Source organism: Salvia hispanica, chromosome 3, assembly GCF_029641045.1.
Source record: "Salvia hispanica isolate PSC_SH4W2 chromosome 3, Shi_PSC_v1, whole genome shotgun sequence".
Classification (NCBI taxonomy): domain Eukaryota; kingdom Viridiplantae; phylum Streptophyta; class Magnoliopsida; order Lamiales; family Lamiaceae; genus Salvia; species Salvia hispanica.
This window is the reverse complement of record NC_142694.1, coordinates 45,830,692-45,853,499: the sequence shown is the minus strand read 5'-3', so window position 1 is coordinate 45,853,499 and position 22,808 is coordinate 45,830,692. Positions and strand designations below refer to the sequence as shown.

The 22,808-nt window shown below is 34.6% G+C and overlaps 2 protein-coding genes and 1 long non-coding RNA gene across 4 annotated transcripts; all 3 read left to right on the top strand.

The window, feature by feature from the left end:
- Positions 1-471: 471 nt before the first annotated feature.
- LOC125216903 (uncharacterized) lies at positions 472-7,580 on the top strand. 2 transcript variants are annotated; one of them, XR_016136881.1, is made up of 5 exons: positions 472-949; positions 1,329-1,397; positions 1,496-1,571; positions 6,661-6,729; positions 6,828-7,580. It is a non-coding gene; the product is annotated as an uncharacterized LOC125216903 (long non-coding RNA). The 2 variants fall into 2 exon arrangements; XR_016136880.1 differs by having other exon boundaries at positions 6,661-7,580.
- Positions 7,581-7,875: 295 nt separating this feature from the next.
- Positions 7,876-10,053, top strand: LOC125208992 (cytochrome b-c1 complex subunit 7). The gene is made up of 4 exons (XM_048108550.2): positions 7,876-8,046; positions 8,123-8,280; positions 9,358-9,405; positions 9,746-10,053. Exons 1-4 carry the CDS (start codon positions 7,950-7,952, stop codon positions 9,812-9,814), a joined length of 372 nt encoding a protein of 123 aa, XP_047964507.1. The 5' UTR covers positions 7,876-7,949; the 3' UTR covers positions 9,815-10,053.
- A 9,761-nt stretch (positions 10,054-19,814) lies between these two features.
- On the top strand, positions 19,815-22,808 carry LOC125214396 (BIIDXI-like protein At5g11420). The gene is made up of 3 exons (XM_048115402.2): positions 19,815-19,965; positions 20,839-21,336; positions 21,927-22,808. The coding sequence occupies exons 1-3, from the start codon at positions 19,890-19,892 to the stop codon at positions 22,463-22,465; spliced, it is 1,113 nt and encodes a 370-aa protein (XP_047971359.1). The 5' UTR covers positions 19,815-19,889; the 3' UTR covers positions 22,466-22,808.

Genomic DNA, 22,808 nt, shown 5'->3' with positions numbered 1-22,808 from the left:
CTATATACATTGCATAATATATTTTTTTCTGCAATAGACATGTTGTAAAGATATATAATTAATAAAACATGCATAAAAACTCCAAAAAACTAAAAGAATAAAATAACTAATTATAAATCAAAACCCTGAATATTATTGTTATTTTGATTGATTGATATGTCAAAAAAGAAAAAAGGAAAATGGAAAATATAATGGAAAGGGTGTTGTGAATTCCTCCGTAGCATAGGATTCTTCCCCAAAATATTATACACATATTACTTCCCAAAATAATCGATACACATACTACACCTATACTAATCCGTAGCATAGGATTCTCCCAAAAATATTATACACATATGATGAGAGAGAAGTGAATGCAAACAATTAGGCATTATTTTTATCTAGTAATGGAATAAAAAACGCCTCATCTACCAAAAGCCCACAAAATAAATGCTCATTAATATGAGCAAACCCTAATGGACTAAAATCGCCACATCTACCAAAAGCCCACAAAATAAATGCTCATTAATATGAGCAAACCCTAAATTTATCTTCATCTATAATATCGATTCATATTTTCTCCAGTGCTCAAATCAAACGGATTCTCTCTCTTTTTTTAATATAGGTCTTTTTGCAATATTCACATTCACTCTATATGAAATGCATCCTTTTTTTATTTTTGTTAGATTTATTTTAAAATAGTATTCAAAGATTAACCCAGATTGCTTATTTTTAAGAACAATCGAGTTGAAGCTTTTCTATAGTTTTCGATTTTTTTGATCAGAAATGATGGAAGTAGCTACTTCCTACACCTCAATGGGTAGGATTCCACAAAAATGCTCCTGATCTGTGAAGAAAAGGTCATCCTACACTAATCTCGGTTCTAGATCTACCTTATAACCATAGATCTATGACAACTGCGATTGTTAGCTTGACTGTAGCGCATCACATTTAGATCTATATTGAACTTGTAAGCGTTTGTTATAATTTTGAATTTTTTCTAGAAATGATGGAATTGTCAATTTCCTGCCCCTCAATGGTTAGGATCTAACATTCATACTCCAGATCTGTAATTTTTACCTTTTTGTACTTTACTCTACATTAATCTCGGCTGTAGATCTATCATTTAAGCATAAATCTACAACTATTGTTAGAGCTTCCTTGATTATGCGATGGAAGTTCGGTCGTATTCTAGCTGTGATTTATATGGGCATGTAAAGTATGCTCATTCCGCTTGGAATTTTTGCGAAATACTACGAATTTTTTTTGAATATCCAGTCGCATTCTAAATTTTTTCTAAGATTTTGCACATATGGATGTTGACCTCAATCTAATCTATGTCTCTTTAGGATTGAAACAACGCCAAGAAGATGATATGGAGACTAATTTGCCGTGCATACAAGCTATTGTATCAATAAGTTAAGTTTCTTATTCCTTCTACTCATTAATATTTACTCTCTATTAGGGAACTATTTCATTAACATTTAGGTATTGACATCAAACTACATATATGCAGCTTAAAGAGAAACCACCAGAGAAGAAAACGATCAGTATCGATTTTCTTCCAAATTCAGGCTAATATGCTGCAATAGGTATGTCCTAAACTTCTTCCTAACTGCATAATTTCCATTTTACAAAGCTTAAAACATATATTGAAAATACCTGTCTTGTTTTGTGTCTGGGCTTCAATAGATGAAGTAAGCTTTGTAGATTTTGTAAGCCTTTTCATAGTTGCAGAGTGTGGCATATAATGTCTTCTTCCTCAATCTTTGATTTCTGTTAACAACAAACATGCGCATACTTAGTAATGGTATTATTATTACGAAATAAAGGAGTAGCATAATATCTAAATGATTAACTGAGGGTTGAGTCTTCTGTGTGATTTTAAAAATTTTCTTCTGAGAGTATTTATGGTTGTCTACTGATAAATAAATATTTTAAATTTTAATTGTGATCACCTATGTAATTCTTAGTTGATATAGGTATTAGTTAGGGTTTATCACAGATCACGGTTAACAATGCAACTGTATTAAAAGTGACCAATAACCATTGGTCAATGAATGCTTCTTTAGTGTAATATAGAGTTAACTCAATTTTAAACAATTTTTCTAACTTATTAGATAACTAATGGTCAAAATATCTGCATATATCACCTTTTATTAGGTGAATATAGAGTCCACTTAAATTTTAGTAATTAGTCTATATGTACGCTTGTAAGTTTAAGAATTAAGATTATTTGTTAATTGTTTATATTATTTCTTTTTATGTTGGATTGTTTTACTTTCAAACTTTTTTTTTATTATAATATGTAACTCAATTTAGTTAATACTCTCTTCTTTAAAATGACCCGTTCATTTAGAATAAGAATCCTCAAAGGTCTATTTATGTTCTGAAACAAATTAAACTCATGTTTAAAATATTTATTTTTTTATTCCACTACATGTTATTTTTAACTGATTGAATTTTCTGTTATCTTATATGTTGCATTAGTTCAACTTTTGGATGTAACACTGCACCTTAGTGTATTAGTAAATAAATTTCTACACCTTAGTGTATTAGTATATAAACTAAACAACATGTTATTTATTACTGATTGAATTATCTGTTATCATATGTGTTGCTTTAGTTCCACTTTTGGATGCGTATTAGTAAATAAATTACTACACCTTAGTGTATTAATAAATAAATTAAATTCATTTATTATTGATTGAGTTGTTTTTTCTCTTATGTACTGCATTGTTTCAAGTTTTGGATGTTTCACAATACCTAAGTGTATTAATTAATTAACTACTTAACATAATATTTATTCTATTGTTTATTTGTTCCCTTAAATTCTGCTTTTATAAAATTATTATATTTATAGATCGATATATAAAAATAGTTTTTAATTATATTTAGCAATTGAAACTAAAATACTAATAGACATTACTTATATTCCACGTACTAAAACAGCATACTAAAACTGATGGTGCTGGCAGCGGAAGCGGGCGCATAAATCAATCACATAATAATCAGATCTATTTAGCAGATTATTTAGACAAAAGCTATTCGCGTAATTATCACATGTATCATGCTCATAACTTGAATCAATCATGCTTTAAGAATATTGAAACCTAAAACATGCTTTTCTACGGAGCAGAAAAATACCTTGTTAATTCTCCAAAGAATTGAAGATGGCTAGCGACTTCTCCACGTGATGCTTTGAGTACTAGACCACAAATCTTCTCTCTGGTTCCCGAACTGTATCCTAATATCAGTGTGGGCTGATCTTACTAGAATACTAGGACTTAAATAAAGAAGACAGAAGAAATCCTTTTTGGAATAGGAGAGGAATTCGAAAATTCCTACAGCTTATGACAGCTGAAATTTTCGAAAATTTTAGCAAATAAAATTGTGTTATTTCTGTCTCCTTTATTCTCCTATTTATATTAAGTTCCTTTTGGGCCCAGACAGGGATCTATGGAAGGTTTTGGATATGGGCTCATCCAATTTACTTTTTACTAATTAAATTGAACCCACAATTTAATATAAGTTATAATTGGAATATTACGAGCAGCCACTACAGAAGTAATATTGAACTCTCCCCATCCAAATCCGAAATTACAAGTAATCCGGGTTTCCGTTTAACTTTCATTTCCCGTGCTTAAGATTAAAATGTCCATTAATTAATTAATGTCTGCTATTGACTTAATTAATTAACTTCTTATTAATTCCAAGAGTGGACTTAGCATGAAACGCTTATTTATTATTCATAGAGTAATCACACTCCAACTAGCTAGGTTCCGAATAATAAAACCTTGTTTCGCGCTCCTCTTGAGGACATTATCAAACGAGACTCAGCTCGTGCACGATTCAATATAATAGCAATCCTAGCACCGCTAGGTATCGATCACCATTACCCAATATATCAGGATAATTGGGTTACGAAAAACCCGCACCATTTGATAAGTCAAAGTAGTGCATAATCAATACCGTATGCTCAATGCTAACCTACATTGATTAAGAAACAAATATTTATCAAGACCTCGCCTTTCAGTAGATAGCCTAAGGCAAGTCTTGCTGTTAGATCCGTTCAGTGCTATACCACACCAATGTCATCTTATTTCAGTAAGGCTTAGAAATATGCGGACTGACATTGCAACCTTTCTCGATGGATAGTCAAATTCCATCTAGGTTGTGAAATTCATCTTTTTCTTTGTTTTAGAACTGACCGTATTACCTTAAAGTGGACGACGCCCACAACCAGTCTACTAAAACAAAGACATAGACTTTGTTAAGTTAACTTATACATTTAAACATGCATTAACATCCATTAAATGTAAAACATAACAACATTATGACAAAAATAATCTGTTTTATTTATTGGAAAATAAAATAAGAGTTTTACAGTATTCAATCACTCGAAACGTGATTTCTAGTATACAAACTCTAACAAAAACAGCAGCAGGAACATCCTAATACATAACAGGCCAATCTTAATTGCATTCACTACATCTAAGTGATGGTATTACTAATACCCTCTATTTACAGTCTAATGCTTTTAATAAAACATCAGATCCAAAAAACAAAAGGATCGGCCTTTCCTTGATTTTAAACCCTAAGCATCTATCTTCAACCCTCCTGCTCATCATTACTCTTAAGCTTTTTTTCCTGCATGCAATTATCAAAATCTTCCTCCAAGTTTCTTTTGAGTGATGCTTTCATAATCCATTCTTCACCTTTTGCACATGTTTTAGTTGATGCAATTGGTTTATGCATGCCATCATCTCCCATCTGCCAATACAACAGCCAAAAATTATGTTAGCCCTTTGAAATATTTATTATATAAATTTTTTGTATTTGAGAATATATACCTCATTAAGAATGTCTGATCCAAAGAGAAGGTCACTGAAACTTAAGCTTGATTCTCCTACTTCAGTATTATTTGAGTTAAGAGATGCTGGCACATATTTCTCTATTACATGTGGTATAGTGCATATTTTGATAACACTAAAAGGGTAATTCACTCTGTATTCCATGTCATTACGCAGGATTATTTTGAATAGAAAAGTTTTTCCAAGGATTTTCTCTTCAATTTCTGATGGTATGAAGTCCTCTTTTCCTATCTGAAAATAAAATTATATTATTCAATAAATAATATTGGTTTACAAACCTAAAATATTGTTATATAATACTTATATATATATACCTCATTATCTGCTAGTACAACTTCTCCAACTTTTTTTCCCATCATTTGGCGACTCTCTCTGTCCCATATCAATAGTGATGCATTGTAGGTTGGATCTACTACATTAACAACAAACCTATATCTGTAATAAACAATTTTATTAGTAGTTCTTTTTTGAAATACAAATATGAAACAAATAAACTGCTTTAAAAGAAAGAGTACCTTTCAATTGCTTCGTGATAGTGTTTTGTGCATTTGGTGCAGTAGTATTGTTCTCCTTTTTTATCAATTTTTTTGCCACATATTTTGCATGACAAATAGAACCATTTCCCATAGTGAGGAAGCATTGTCTCTATCTTTCCACAAATCTAGTAGTTTCCTTCCTGTGTCCATGCATCAACAAACTTAATTACATAATAATTTTTTTCATCTACTATGCAATTAGAAGATTGCAAATGTGTAAGTTATATTGCAAAGAACCTCTAAGCAGAGTACATCCTCAAGGCTTGTTATTTTTAGATCCTCATATTCATCAAGAGCCTTTTTGATAATTTTTCCAACATTCTGTTTTGTAAGACTAAAAAACGCCTCATCTACCAAAAGTCCACAAAATAAATGCTCATTAATATGAGCAAACCCTAATGGACTAAAATCGCCACATCTACCAAAAGCCCACAAAATAAATGCTCATTAATATGAGCAAACCCTAAATTTATCTTCATTTATAATATCGATTCATATTTTCTCCAGTGCTCAAATCAAATGGATTCTCTCTCTTTTTTTAATATAGGTCTTGTTGCAATATTCACATTCACTCTATATGAAATGCATCCTTTTTTTATTTTTGTTAGATTTATTTTAAAATAGTATTCAAAGATTAACCCAGATTGCTTATTTTTAAGAACAATCGAGTTGAAGTTTTTCTATAGTTTTCGATTTTTTTGATCAGAAATGATGGAAGTGGCTATTTCCTACACCTCAATGGGTAGGATTCCACAAAAATGCTCCTGATCTGTGAAGAAAAGGTCATCCTACACTAATCTCGGTTCTAGATCTACCTTATAACCATAGATCTATGACAACTGCGATTGTTAGCTTGACTGTAGCGCATCACATTTAGATCTATATTGAACTTGTAAGCGTTTGTTATAATTTTGAATTTTTTCTAGAAATGATGGAATTGCCAATTTCCTGCCCCTCAATGGTTAGGATCTAACATTCATACTCCAGATCTGTAATTTTTACCTTTTTGTACTTTACTCTACATTAATCTCGGCTGTAGATCTATCATTTAAGCATAAATCTACAACTATTGTTAGAGCTTCCTTGATTATGCGATGGAAGTTCGGTCGTATTCTAGCTGTGATTTATATGGGCATGTAAAGTATGCTCATTCCGCTTGGAATTTTTGCGAAATACTACGAATTTTTTTTGAATATCCAGTCGCATTCTAAATTTTTTCTAAGATTTTGCACATATGGATGTTGACCTCAATCTAATCTATGTCTCTTTAGGATTGAAACAACGCCAAGAAGATGATATGGAGACTAATTTGCCGTGCATACAAGCTATTGTATCAATAAGTTAAGTTTCTTATTCCTTCTACTCATTAATATTTACTCTCTATTAGGGAACTATTTCATTAACATTTAGGTATTGACATCAAACTACATATATGCAGCTTAAAGAGAAACCACCAGAGAAGAAAACGATCAGTATCGATTTTCTTCCAAATTTGAATTTGAATTTGAATCTTTAGGTATTAACATTTAGGTATTAACATTTTTTGAAATTTGAATTTGAATTTGGTTTTACATATATCCTTTGGATAATTGGATTAAAATTAGTTTTTCAATAGAATCATGTGTAATAAGCACTGTTTATTGTTGAGCTCATAGTTTAACCTCAGATTTAGTGATGTTTTTAGTTTTGTTGCAACTTTTGCTCTTATTATTTATCATGTAAAACTTAGTGTTGTACTACTTACAATTAGTATGTACTTGTGAAATTGTTAAGGTGTATACCTCTTAACTTCTTTCTTGAGATTTATTTTTAAATATATCATTGTTTTAGTTAATTATAATAAGGTCTGTATAATGTTTCTTATTACTCGTACCTCATGTTTGTTTTTGACTAATTAATATATCTATTGGATCTTATTACTTTGGTCTTATTACTCCCTGCCTCTTGTTTGTTTTTGTGCAGGAATTCAGTGGATTGAATTGTTAAAGACTAAGCCAAAGATATCTTATTTTAGATTATAGATGTATAAGGGAATATGAAATGTACCACTTTACTTTACACAGAATCTGATAGCTTAACTTCTGTTATTCATATTGCACCAATTTACACAGTTTGTCATTCATATTGCACCACTTTACACAGTTCAGGTCTTTTATCTATTGTCTAAGAAGTAATTTTAATAGCTGTTTCACTTGGACTTATTTATATATCTATTGGATCTTAAATGTTTGTTCCTTTACATCATTCTTTAAAACTGTTTTTATCATTTGAAATTGCTTTCTTGTATTAAAACAATGGAAACATGGAATAAAGATAATTATATAATATGAGAAAATGTTATATGATATGATCAGTACACATTTTATTAAAGTTGGAGGGAAAAGTGGGCCAGCCAAAACTGTGGCTTTATATATGTATAGATTGGGCTTTTTAGGCGGTTTTATTTTATTTTCGGGTAACGAAAATTCTGGAATCCCGCCCCCACCTTGATTTATGTCGGTTTAAAACACAAACCAATTACTTAATCAGAGAAACTTCTAGAGACTGCACAGAAAAGGCAATGGCTTCGGCTCTATCCAAGTGGCTGCTCGACCCCAAACGGAACCCGCTCGCCGCCATGCACATGAAAGCCCTCTCCACTCGCCTCCGGAGATACGGTAATTACTTACTTCACAACACTGTTTGATTTTCGAGGAGTTTTACCTGTCTCTAATGGACTTTTCATGAGATTAGGCCTTCGGTATGACGATCTATTCGACCCGATGTACGATCTGGATGTGAAGGAGGCGCTCAATCGTCTCCCTAGAGAAATCGTCGATGCCAGGAACCAGCGCCTGAAGCGCGCTATGGACCTGTCTATGAAGCACGAGTACCTTCCCCAAGATCTACAGGTACTCATTTCCGATCATAATATCATTATTTGACTGCAAATTTTGGATTCTACTTTTTAGCTATTCAATTTTGCACAGGTCGTGAAAAGTGTGCTTCTATTGTATGTGCGTGTGTGTTCAGTGAATTCATGTTTGATTTTTTATTGGAAATGGAGATGATGTGTATGGATACTGTTTTTATCTTTTCTCAGGGAACAAGTGCAATTGTTTTTGCTAGCTTATGCAGAGCTGCTTGGTTTGATACTACTTTATAGGGGATTTTGTTTTCGTATTTGAAATCCATCCTGATATGCGTATAATATGCTGCAAAAATTGTTTGTGCGTTTTCTAAGCTTCATGTATTAGTAGTACGAGAAATGTTGATGTAGATACAGTGATTGCTAATACAAAATGCTTTTCTCTTGCACATGGTAAAGAAACAGATACTATAACATTTTTGCTTATTATATTGCTTTTGTATCTGTTATAACAATGTGACCTAACAGACTAATCTTCAAACTAACCTAGCCAAATTGACGGATTATCCGTTCTGGATAGTGTGCCAAACATCATAAATCTTGTCCTTCCTGTCTTGGGTAGTGATTCTGGCGGTGCTGTCCTTCAACGCATACTAATCTGAGTGTTGGTGTCGTACCCCAGATTTGTTGCTACATTTGTATTTTGTCCTACTAAATGTGCAAAGCATGTGAAGTAGATGTCTATTCCCTGTAAATAAAATCAAACTTCTTCTTGAGTAACTATTGAGATTTATGAAGAAGATACTCATATTAATTGCATTTGTTATTAAACTGCAATGTTAATTAACCCCTTCGCTCATATGTCGGCTTGGCTTGTTACTAACTTTAAGTTGCTAGTATTTTTTTAATTTTGTTGCAGTTGAATTCAATACTAGTACTTGTTATTTCTCTTGCTTTGAAGTTGCACTTACTTTTCTGATGCTTGTCGAATATCTCTTCTACCAATGTTGTGACTTTACCTGAAACGCACTAAATTTTAAGAATCATATGCTTTCTTTTCTTTTCTTAGTAGTAGTCAGTTCAGTTGCCATCATTTTAGTTGATTTATTTTCTTTCACAGGCTATGCAGACACCATTTCGGAGCTATCTGCAAGAGATGCTAGCTTTGGTAAGTTCCTAGCTTCTGTATCTCAAGTCATTAATCTCTGTAGTGTTTAGCCTTCTACAAAAACAGTTTTTAAGAATTTTATGCGCTCTCTTCTCTAAAGCATTAAAGGACAAGTCATTGAAAGGTGCAATGTACATTGTGCATACACTTAAGCAACGAGATAACAATTTGTTGCTAAGACTAGCTTTTGCTCATATGTCATAACTTTTTCTGAAATTGAATCCAGTTGAGGGGTTCGTTTCTATTAAGTAGTTTCAAATGTAATTTAAGCATTTTATACTCTCTCTTCCCTTTTATGTCCAGTTTCCTTCTAAACTCTTATGTGTGTCATGAATGGTAGGTCAAGAGAGAGCAAGCTGAACGTGAAGCACTTGGAGCTTTGCCCCTTTATCAGCGCACCATTCCCTGAGAGGACATTTCTTGCTGCTGGGCGCCCTTGAACTGAATTACGTATAATTAATGTGATCCCGGTCGACCTGTAATGTGTGTATATTAATGATTAGAAAATCGTATTCTTTCTTTCTTCTTTTTTCAGCTACTGGTTATCGACAAATAATGTTGTGCAACTTTATATTAACTGCACCGATGTAAATACTGATGGTTGTGCCTCTCAATACTAGTAGTTATATGAGTTTATATGTCATGCTACTGTGATTGTCGCATCTGTGTCTCGACATTGCATTACTTATATATGAACTTTTGTTTATTTTACTTTGCATTGAGAAGAGCTTTGTTTGGATTTCAAAAGAAAAAAAATGATGAAATATGGTTATATGCCATTTTTAATTTTTACGCTGGTATTTGTATTTATCAATTTATGAGTTGTTTGGAAAACTATTTATCATAGTTGTCTCTTGCACTTGCTTGTCTATTTGATGCATTAGCAAAAATAATCGTAATTGGAAATGTCCATGAGAAGTAATAAAGAAATTAGGGAGAGATTGTAGGGTGGGTGGAACTAAACATAATACTATAAGAAAAATAATTTTGATACTCCATATATTTGTGGACATTCCATGTGAGGCTGGCCATGCTTTAATTTATTGACAGGCTCTTGTTAGTTATAGGGTATATCCTACTTTGTCTGAAATTTGTACGTATTTTGTAACGTATTCTTCTTTTCTAATGGTATAATTTTATTTGTGATCCAAAACTGTTTACATCTTGTCTATTTTTGGTCCATCTACTTCACCCACAACAAATTATTGTATTTTCATTCATGTACGAGATTCAATCTCTTTGCACTACGATCATGCAAAACAATCAAGATCAAACGATAAGAGAGCAAAGAAAACAAGATCTTTTTAATCATTTCAGTCTTTTTTTTATTATTATTTTCATAGTATTTCTTAATTATTTTTATAATATTGAATTTATCATGATTGAGTTTCATTAATAATATGAATTTGATTTAAAATTAACTTCTTTGCTAGTCATTTTACTTTAAACTCATTTTGAGAATTAAAACTGAAAGTATTTTTTTTACTACATAAACGAATAAAAATGTTCCATAAAAAGAATAAAAATACTAAGGAAAAGAAATAATAAAATTCTGTTAAACCACAACATGAATTTTTTTTTCTTAGTTATACTTTATATTTTTTATGGAACATCTTTTATATTTTTAACAATGAAAATTATAAATTTAAAATGACTATAACTAAAAGGATTAGCAATAAAAAAACGTTTAAATAAGAAGTATAAAAAATGGAATTTAACTAATGAAAAAAAGGACATAAATGTATCGTGAACAAAAATGTAAATGGATTAAAAAAAATAAAGTAGCGAGGGAGTGAATAGTGCTATCAAATCTTGGCTGTCGTTGAAAGATTAAAGTTTTGCATTTTGATATACACTGCATGGGGCGTTGTGGTTTTAACCACAACAGAAGGATCCACCCCGAGTGAGAGGATGTTGTCGACTCTGAAGGGTCATCCATAGGATCTAAGTGTCCATTAGGGTCGAGCTAGAAAATACCATAGACGTTTTCTTAATGTAAAAAGATTGTTATTTTCAAGAAGAAAGACATCATATTTTTCAAAACTTATATTGCGAATTTTTAATTTTAAACTTTATTAAGGAATGGCTGTGCCTTATCTATTTTCATTGCTAGAAAAATTTACTCCATAGTATTCAACAAAAAAGATTATTAGAAAACGAAAAGTCAGCTGTAGATGTACAATTTTTTTAAAGCATGGGATCATTACTGTCTCAAAATTATTGGTTGTTAGGATGTCCCCTCAAATATTGTCATATATGGCTGTGATTTTGCTTGTGATCACTAAACAAATTTCAACTTTTACGATGACAAGGCAAGAAGCAATAACCCCTTTGCGTTTCAACTTATTTAACCCAATTAAAATACCGATAATAAATTTATAAGTTCAATAGAAATTACAAGAAACTTACCATATATATGGACTATCCAAAAAAAAAAACAATATTATTATTGTTGGACATGAACGCCGACATGGAAAAGAAAAACTTGAAAAATTGAAAAAATAAAGTTGATTTATGTTTTATTTAAGTCACGGATGACACAATTAAAGGTTGCAATTTGATAAATATAAGTATGTGTACAGTGTAATATAAAACATCAAATCGGCTCCTGCGGGATAAATGAAGATCCAGAAATGAAATATGAGTTCATTTAAGGCCACATTTAATTGAAGAATTTGGCTTAGGACAAATTGGAAGCATATATGTGTGTACTCGTTATCGCATTTACTTCGGTAGTTTTAAAATTTATTAATTACATGTACTTACTTTACTCATTTTTATTTCAAGTTACTTTCTTCACTTTTTCTTTTATTTATTTTGCCAAAAGTTATCATTGCAGCAAAAAGAAAAAGCGATTCATGTCGCCTTAGTGGCCCCCACACTCCGATCCAAAATCCCCACACTCCGATCCAATATCATGTGAGAGGATTTAATCAGGGTACGCAATAGTTCGTTAAGGGGGAGATCTTAACCAACTGGTTGTCAGAAGCTCATCTCCCAAGGCCTCACACTTATGCCTAGGAGATGGAAGCAACTACACGACAGTAGCGGGATTTGAACCTAGACTAAGTGCAGCAAGATCTGCTCCTCCATTGCCAATTGCGTTGCCCCGCAAGCACCAAAAGTTAACCAAACTTTGTAATTTTATGGTCAATCTAACCCCTCATAATTTTCATTATTGTGTTAACACTTAACAGTTAACCCCTCCACATCCACCTAGTTTTCATTTTTTTCACTAATAATTTGCATGGGAAAAAGAAAGCAGCAAAAATCACTTAGGATTAGAAACATGCCACATGGGGTACTAGGTAGGATTCTAGCAATTGTAATGAGTAATTAATAATGATATACTCTCCATGTCTCATTAAAAGGAAATATTATTCTTTTTGAGTTGTCCCATTTAAAGGTAATATTTTGTAAAATAAAAATAACATTATTTCTATTACAAAACAACATTATATAAGATCTTGTACCGAAAAGCAAATGTTTTATTTTAAATGGGAAAGATGGGTATATATTACAAAATGAAGATGAAATAGATGTATAATTGAAGACAAGAGCAATTAAAGATATCCACGTGAGAAATAAATAGGTTAGAGGGGCATGGAATGTGAAGAAACTGCGAATATTGCCGCATTTATGCATATTCTCATTCAATGCATTCATTTCTGCGTCGGCAGACTTCTCTCTACTCTACAATTATAGTGGATATCTACGTGGTGCTACTGTCACCCATCCATCTCATCATCTCATCATCTCATAATGTATAGTATACTCTAGATTAAATATGACAACTAAGGATTCAAAATTAGCGTCATTGGGATTATATCGATTATTCATCAACCATTTCTTGATAGCTACATTGACAAGCTGCGAACTCAATTGCGGATAATTATATATGCGATGAATGAGAAATACTATGTGGATAATAAATTAGCGTCAATTGGGATTAACTCGGTCATTCACTGACCATTTCCTGATAGCTAAATTGACAAGATGCGATCTCAGTTGAGAAAAATTATGTATGATGTGGCAAACGAAATATACTATGTGGACAATAAATTAGCGTCAATTGGGAATGACTCTGTCATTCACCAATTTCTTGATAGCTAGATTGACAAGCTGGAAACTTCGCTGAGGGAAATTATGTATAATGTGGAAAATAAAAAATAGTATGTGTAGGTAAAATGATCAACTACTTAAATGAAATTACTTAGTTTGAAAGTCGTAGTTGACCCAAATTTGAACAACCTTGATATCTTTTTTAGCGATTTGCCCATAAATAAATAGTACTACAAACTATGAAATGAAATAGTCAATCGTGGTTTCTATTCATTAACTGAAATTTAAAATGATAAAAAAGAAATATAAATTATAATTATGATACAATCAACACTAATGAAAATCCAGAATTGAAAAACAGTTTCAAAAGAAAAATTAATCTTTAACAATTTAACATGATTTGGATAAAACAAAATTCATTTTCAATAGAGACATGAACATGTGCAAATTTATTAATTATGCCCAAAATGAGGCATATCAAAGTCTGCGGAATTATGAAATTAATTTCGATTTTTCGGCTGGTATTGTATGTAGCCTTATGATGGTGCTTTTCATGTGCAGCTCAAACAGGACCACAACCACAGAGAAAGAGATAACGACACTATCTATCTATTCATAAACAATATTAAAAATTACTCCAAATTAAACACCTGTCCAAACTGTTTATCTTTTATTTTTCACAAATGATTGTGAACTATAACTAATTTCCAATAATGAAAAAAATCATATTGATTTGTTTAAATCGAAAAAGGTTTGGGAAGGACATCAAGAATCTCAGCTGTCAAGATGGTAAAAGACATAACTTTAAGTTTTTTGGCTTGGTTTGGTCATTATCCACCTTCAGTTATGATGCCAATTTGTCAGTTCATACACATTTTATCTCTACAAATCTGTTATCACAACATAAATTCAGTCTATCCCAAGTTAATTTAAGCGTTTTTTCATATACGAGATTTAAGAAAATTGAAATATAAAGGTTAAAGTGGATAGAGAATTTTGATTCAAATCCCATTGTTGAGCCTGATTGAACCCAAATCTCTTAATAAATATACCAAGAGTGGCTTTAGGTCTAAAAAATATGGTGTCACATTGTCATCTATAAAAAGCCTCTAAAAAAATCTACTCTATTTGTCCCAACAAATATGAAACATTTGGTTTTCGTCACGAAATTCTATACACTATTTTTTTGCGAGTTAATGAAGAGAGAGTAAAGTAAGAAAGAGAAAAATAGAGAGGGTGTTGTTTCCATTTTAGAAAATGTTTCATTTTTAATAAGATAACCCAAAAGAAAAATATTTTATTTGTAACGTGACAAAAGGGAGTAAAATTTAAGTAACTCAAATAGGGAGAAGATTGCGTAAATAGTCGATTGGAAGATTAATTTCTCCCCATCCAAGAAAAATCCAAGTCGAGGACTATTATCACATAATATAATTATAAGGAAAATGTATACTAGTATTTTTTTTTAAAAAAAAGTGAAAAGAGGCTAAAAAGAATAGACGGCCCACATCTTAATTGAAGGTAGTAAATTGAGGCCCACAGAAATTGCGATTTATAACCTGTCGAAGAAAGCCCAATATATGGATACGTCTCAAGGTTTTCTAGTATCCACTGGGCCCATTCAACTTGCTGCGGGCCCCGCAACTCTCGTGCCTTGTCTTTGCTCTCACCCAAACTATTAAAAGGCTAGTTTTGTCCTTTTATCTCTCTATCTCATTCCTGTTTTATCTATTCGAGGAGTCACCTTCGTGATTCAAACACAAAATAACTGTACAAGAGTGGCTAAATTGCTAGGGAATTGGGCAAGATTTGATCTACTACTATACTTTATTTGACTCCCTATCTTCATGACCTCATAAATTGTGTGTTATACTTGTGGAATGCTAGGCTCTTGTTAAAGATATAGGTTTGGAAAGTTGTACATCCAATTCACCGAAGTCGTACCGTAGTAGTATTATACTCACTCTATCATTAATTATCACAAACGGACTCAATTTGAGTTTTAAGAAATATATGAAATATGATTTCTATTTTTATATATTAATTTTATAATAAAATAAACGAAATGAACATAAACATGACAAGTATTGATAGATAGACAAAAAAAAAGTTAGTGACAAGTAATAGCGGGCGAATAGAGTACATCTGCACATATAAAACAAAAAACCCCAAAAGACATCAGTTGAGTTCCGGGGAACGGAACCTAAGGGACGGGCACCCGCAACGGTAGAAGTGGAGTGGTACCGGACCGTGGTTGAGTTCTCCGTAATGGAATTTTCAATGAAGAATATTCCAATAGCGAAGATCAAGTCTAAGATGTTGTAGAGATCATCGATTTTAGATACTGCTCTTCCAATGTCCAATGTGGTCCTTTCAATGTTATATCACACCATGTCATTCATCATCCAAAGATTATGAGAAGACACAATATATCAAAAAAAAAATCTTCTAATTTAAAATTGTTAAATAAAACTATATACAAATAGGCAGCTTGAAGGCCTTTATATTAGATGCGAATAATTTATGTTAATTACATGTAAAAAAACTATATTGAAGATCATATTTTCAATTATAATGCCATATTAAAAGTGTTTAGAACAAATAAAAAAGAACTTCTAGTTATAATTTTAATTGCATACATTAATATTTATATTAAAGTTACAATTTTTTTAAATAAAGTTCAATAGTTAAATTTAATCAATTACACCTTTTATCTCCATTTTATTCATTCTCTTTCACTTTATTATCTTCCCTTAGACCATCTCCAAACATACTCTAAAAATGAGTTTTGGTGTAGAAATCTTCTTCAACCATACTTCAAACTCAAACTCATTTTTGGTTTTTTTGTAAAACAACACCAAATATGGTGTTACTGCAAAACTTTTATGAGACAAAAACTGAAAAATGGTGTAAATTTTAAATTTAGTGTAAATGGTTGGAGTAAAACTACTTTTTGATGTGACGTATACTAAAAAATGGGTTTGAGTTTGGTGTAAATGGTTGAAGATGGTCTTAACACACAAAATAAAGTTACTTTTACGTAAAATCTTGTGCTGTCCAAGGAATGAGTCATCTTCTTTGGGACGAAAGGGAGTACAATATATCAGAAAGGAAAAGGTACGGCCGCACAATAGCCTTTCCGTGAAAGATCGAATGAGACGAAACACGACCGCCGTCTCAAGTCTAAGTCACGAGTGACAATAACATACAGATAATGAGTAAATAAATTATGTTGAAAATTGTATGATGTAATCATGCAATGTACAATAAATATATTTATTAGGGCATCCATAATGGGGCGGAGGATGCGACGCCCTAAGCCCCGTTCTATAGTTTTTACTTATATTTTTGTATTTATTTATATGTTTGCAAATATATTAAGCAAAATAAAAAAAAAAACCACAATTAAATGCAAATCCTACATTAACTTAATTAAAAAAGTTAAAAGTTAAAAAAAAAAAAAAGTTCACTACAGATAGGAAGGATAAAAAGGGGCTACTCTAGTCCCAACTTGCGACTGAGGCCATCGATCATCCGCTGGAGGGACGCGATTTGAGCCGGGTTGGTCGCATTCATGAGGGCGTTGTGTGTGTCTAACAACATCCTATAGTCGGAGGAGGGACTAAATCCGCTTAGGCATGGGCCGCAGTCGAAGTCGCGGTCGGCGTCAAGCTCAGGGTCGGCGACGGGGCCTGGTCAGGCGGCGCGGCGAACGAGGATGTCGTCTTTCCCTTGCCCTTGGAAGCCTTGATGCCAGGGGACGCCGGGAGGACACCGGTGTGCCGGAACTCTCATCCTCGTACACCGGATGGTTGAGGTTGCGCTTCTTGTATAATCATTCAGGTTGAGCTTCGTCGCCCTCTTCTTCGCCGCCTTCGATTGGGGCAGGACACCTCCAACGAACTTCTGCTTCTCCCTCAAGAGCGCCCAGGACTGGTAGTGCTTGAAGTTGCCGTACAATGACCTATACGACATCACCGCCTTGTCGCGCACATCCGATAGACTCTCACCGTTGCCCTGCTCTCTCATGCACTTCTCGTACTCCGCCGCGAACAAATTGACATGCTTCTTTATTTGGTCTCAGTGCTTGCGGTGCTGCTCCCGGTGACGCTTGTAGGCGATCGCTGACTTGCCCTCGTTGTATTTCTCCGCGATGCGCTCCCAATAAGCTTGGACCTTCTTGTTGTTGGCGTACACCGGGTCCTATGATACACCAATCCAACACCTCGTCAAGGTGATGGATTCTTCCGCCTCGTAGTTCGTCCGCGATGCGGCGACCTCTTTATTCACCGTCGTAAGTGGCAACTTCTTTGCGGATTTGGGCCGCCTCTTCCTGGTCGCGGAGCCCGAGGCATTGGCAGCGGCGGCGGATCGCCGACGTGGGGAAGGTAAGCGGGTGGGAGACGGCTCCATGTCTGATAGCCCGTACAAATCCGTGCTGAAATCGGGATCGTACTGGGTGTTGACGTCGAAGGACCAGTATTCACCGGGTTCTGTACCCGGCCAGTGTGCTGTGTGCACCACCACCGAACATCGGACTATTGGGATCCATTTTGTTTGAAATGTGGAAAATGGAGTGTGATGGAGAGTGAAAAATAAAAGTGAAAAATTAAAAAACGCGTTGCATCGTCTTTGATGCCAAGTGGCGGACCATGCGACGGACAATGCTGCGGAGGACGTGCATCGTCCGCGGACGATGAACGATGCATCGTCCGTGGTGCTGCAGTGGCGGACGATGCATCGTCCGTCGCATCGTCCGCCCCATTGCGGATGCCCTCAGGGTGTCCACAGTGGTGACCCTGTTGGGCATGCCCAAGCCACCATTTCTTGGGCATGCCGAACAAACTTGGCTCTGCCCATGAAAACTTGGCCACCACAATGGTGGCCCTCCGGGCCACCAATTAAAATTATTTTCTTACATTTTTTGATATATTTTAATTTAGCTAGAATAAAAATTATTGAACTATAATAATTAAAAAAAATCTAAATTAATTTTAAAAAAATTGACAATTACAAGTAAATATATTTATTGAAAATTTAAATTTTAATTATTTCCGTAATTAGGGAGTGAATTGAAATCACAATCCTTAATTAAAAAGTTGCCAATTTAATAGGGATTTAGTGATTTGAGATTGATTTGTTTCCTAAATTAATGCTAAATTAATACAAAAGTTTTTTGATAACTACCATTTAATCACATACTCTCTCTCTCCACTTCATCTTCTTCACTTCATCTTCTCCAAAACCCTAAAAATAACACAAAAACTGAAAAAAAAAAAATATATATATTGAAACCATGGCCTAGGGGCCGCGGCTCTCGGCCCGTGCAGTGGCGAGCCTCGGCCTGGCCGAGAGCTCTGCCCTCTCTCGTCCACCCCCCCGGGCCTCGTCCTCCTTGTGCCTCAGTAGTGGGGGGCCGTACCCGGGCCGACTCCGGGCCAAGGGCCGCGGCCCTCCCAATGTGGATACTCTTAAGAGTATTTTGGAATTTGAAACACAATATGAAGAGTAACATTGTACTAGTAGTATTCATTTTAATTTCACTTATAGTACTACTATTATACAAATATTAAGTTGTTTTTATCGTAAAATGTACGCTAGCATGCTCATAATTTTAACTGATTAAACTTATTGGCATTTTGTCTCAAGCCATGTAGTCGAAAACAAATGAAACAATCCTCATCCACATTATTTGCCTAGTGCAGAGAGAGCATTTCGAGGTTAGTTTTCTGACTAAATCTGACTTTCGTTCAATCATGCACATGGATTTGCTATCGGACAATTTCTTAGTTTATGCGTGCTACTCAATTTCAGATTCTAAATTTGGAAATCCAAAATTGATTCTATCAAAATCTTTTCTAATACTCCAACAATATAATTACTCCACAATATAAACAAATGAAATTTTAAATTTTCAATAATTTATACAACTAATGACGTTAATAATATTTTCTGATGTAAAATGAAAACCATGTAAGTGCAGTCCATAATTTTGGTGGTTGCTTTCCCTAAACAGATGACAAAATTTCAATTGATAACTCACTAAATGAGCCCATGTGCTAGAACAGATCTCTCATGCTATGCTCCAAAAAACTCGATCGCAATTTCTAATTTCAATTTCTTAATTTACTATTAAAAACCTTAAAGTATGACTTTATTTAAACCCTTTTTGAGTGTGGTTTATAAAGTATTGCACATGAATTGATTTAAAAATACAAAACAACCATAATTGGTGGAAATTTTCTTATCGTAAATGAAATGTTAACGTAAGATTTGGGCAACAACGTAATTAATTGAAATGTTGAGGCTAGTTTGGAGCGGTGGCATGCATAAAAAGGCTGTCTCTGAATTCAATTTGAAATCAGACACCAAAACTCAATAATTCTATTTCCTTCTCGCTGTACAAAAGAGTGAGCCAAGAAATGGGGAGCTTCACTGCTCTGTCGGTGCTCTTGTTCTTAGCTGCTGCTTCCCACCATGCTTTTGCCTTCAGAGATGGTAAGAGAGAGACACATTTCTAGTTTGCTTATATTTTCTGCTTCATCTCCTTTTCCCTTTTCTAAAAATTTGAACTTGATACATGGGAACTCTCTGGATTCGGGAACTAAGCTAGGGAAAGTGGATTTTTCAAGATTTGTAGACTTTGTTCATTATTGTTTTGCCTCTCTGCAGATTTGGGGTTTATGTCTTTGTTGTGTGTGTGTGTGTGTTTTGCAAACCATAATGTTGCAAATACATGCTTACTCTGGCAATTTAATGACATGTTAAATGCAACTAAATTATTCATGTTTCGTACCATACCAACATTAATATGGTTTACTTCTCGAGAAACCAAACACACATTTATAAATCTTATCACATTTGGGGAAAATAAATAATTTTGATCTCTCCTGAGAATGACACAGAGGCATCCAGAATTAGTGGAAACTATATATAATTCTGTGATTTAGCCCTATTATATGTGAATCCATGTGCTACTATTGATTAACTAGTGTGACAAACATTCTTGGATGCTGCACTGTAAAGCTTATTATAAGGGCAAGAATCATAGATTTCTACCAATTTGATATTTTGTTGTTTAGGATGATTATTCTTTGAGTATGAAAATCTTATTTTTATCACATGGGATTGCACATGCCACACACATAGAGAGAGTTAGAGAGATAATTGAGGCTAATATCTACAGCTGGTCTTGCTAGTTGATGTGTGCAGCTGTCCCCCTTAGCATGTTACTCCACATTCTAAATTCCTATCAAGAAACCAAAAAGTGATAGAGATGTTGTTAGGAGGCTAATTCATTATCCTTTTTTCAAGTCTTGACTCATAAACTTTTTGAAGCTAAGTAGTTGCTTGGTTAATCTGAAACCACAGGGTTGTTAGACAATGGCAACTTCGAGATGGCTCCATCCGCCTCCGACCTCAATGGCACCATTGTGCTCAAGCCCCACGCCATCCCGAAATGGCAGATATCCGGCTTCGTTGAGTACATCAAGGCCGGGCAGCAGCAGGGTGACATGCTTCTGGTGGTGCCAGAGGGATATGCTGCTGTGAGGCTGGGGAACGAGGCCTCGATCAAGCAACTTATCAATGTCACAAAGGGGATGTTCTATTCAATAACGTTTAGTGCTGCCCGGACATGTGCTCAGGAGGAGAGGGTGAACGTCTCTGTAGCGCCCGACTTTGGAGTCCTGCCAATCCAGACATTGTACAGCAGCAATGGCTGGGACTCGTATGCGTGGGCGTTCAAGACAAGTAGCACCGTGGCTGAGATCCTTATTCACAATCCGGGCGTTGAGGAGGATCCTGCCTGTGGACCTCTCATTGATTCAATAGCAATTCGGGCTTTATACCCTCCGAGTCCAACAAACCGTAAGTTCACTCATTCCACCAATGCTTATCAGATTATGGAACTATTTGCAATGGTTTTGGACTATATGCTTGGTTACATCAATTGTATATGTAAATTAAGCAGATTAATTAGTACTTTAAAACCATGATCACTGGACATTATCTACATGCTTCTTACAAGTTACAAAGCTTATGTCTTTTCCTCCCCATCTCCTTTGCCTCTAGACATTATCTGTCGTTGTCAATCAACAAGTTGCCAAAAGTGTTTTGGTCCTACTTGTTGAGGGGAAGGAGACAGGATATGGGATTTGCTCTTTTTTGACTACTCAAAATGAATTTACTTTCCAACTCTGTCTTGTTGCAAGATTCCATTTTTACTCAATTGAATTTACTTTCAAACTCTGTCTTGTTGTAAGATTCAATTTTTACTCAAATGAATTTACTTTCCAACTCTGTCTTGTTGCAAGATTCAATTTTTACTCAAATGAATTTACTTTCCAACTCTGTCTTGTTGCAAGATTACATTTTTTAACTGTATAATTCTAATGCATCCTTTGTTTTTATCCTTGCAACTTTCTTGATTGTTTGTTTGTTTCAATGCTTGTTTGCAGAGAATCTGCTGAAAAATGGTGACTTTGAAGAAGGTGCCTACATATTCCCCAACACAAGCTGGGGAGTCCTAATCCCACCAAACATAGAGGATGACAACAGCCCCCTCCCGGCCTGGATGGTCGAGTCCCTCAAGGCCGTGAAGTACATTGACGCAGCTCACTTCTCAGTCCCACACGGCCAGAGGGCTATAGAGCTCGTGGGGGGAAAAGAGAGTGCCATCGCGCAGGTGGCCAGGACCATCATCGGCAAGACCTACCAGCTGACGTTCGCGGTTGGGGACGCTAGCAACGCCTGCGAGGGATCCATGATCGTTGAGGCGTTTGCCGGGAGGGACACCCTCAAGGTCCCCTACGAGTCCAAGGGCAAGGGTGGATACAAGCGCGCTGTGCTGAGGTTTGTTGCAGTCAGTGCTCGCACCAGGATCATGTTCCTCAGCACCTACTACCACATGAGGAGCGACGACTACGCCTCCCTCTGTGGGCCCGTGGTGGACGATGTGAAGCTGCTCAGCGTCCGCCACCCGAGGAGGCTGGCCTGATGGATATACTGAGAGTAGTACTATTTCTTGTTGCTACAATGGATGCTGATTTTGTTTTGCTTTGTTTTCATTTTGATATGGTGCTATCAATACTCTGCCAGATCCCAAGTTTTTAAGGTGTAACAGTATATATAGAGGAGTGGTGTTTGATTTTCAGGTGTATTATTAAGCCCAAATAAATGGGAAAGGGATTTGGTGGGAAGAGAGTGATGTGGTTTTATCATTTTTGCCATGGAGGTTGAATGGCAGAGATTGATATCTACATTCAGTATGTCTATTTTAAGTGTGTGGTTGAGGTTGAGTTGATTAGAATCAAATGAAATAGCCAATACTTATACAAGGA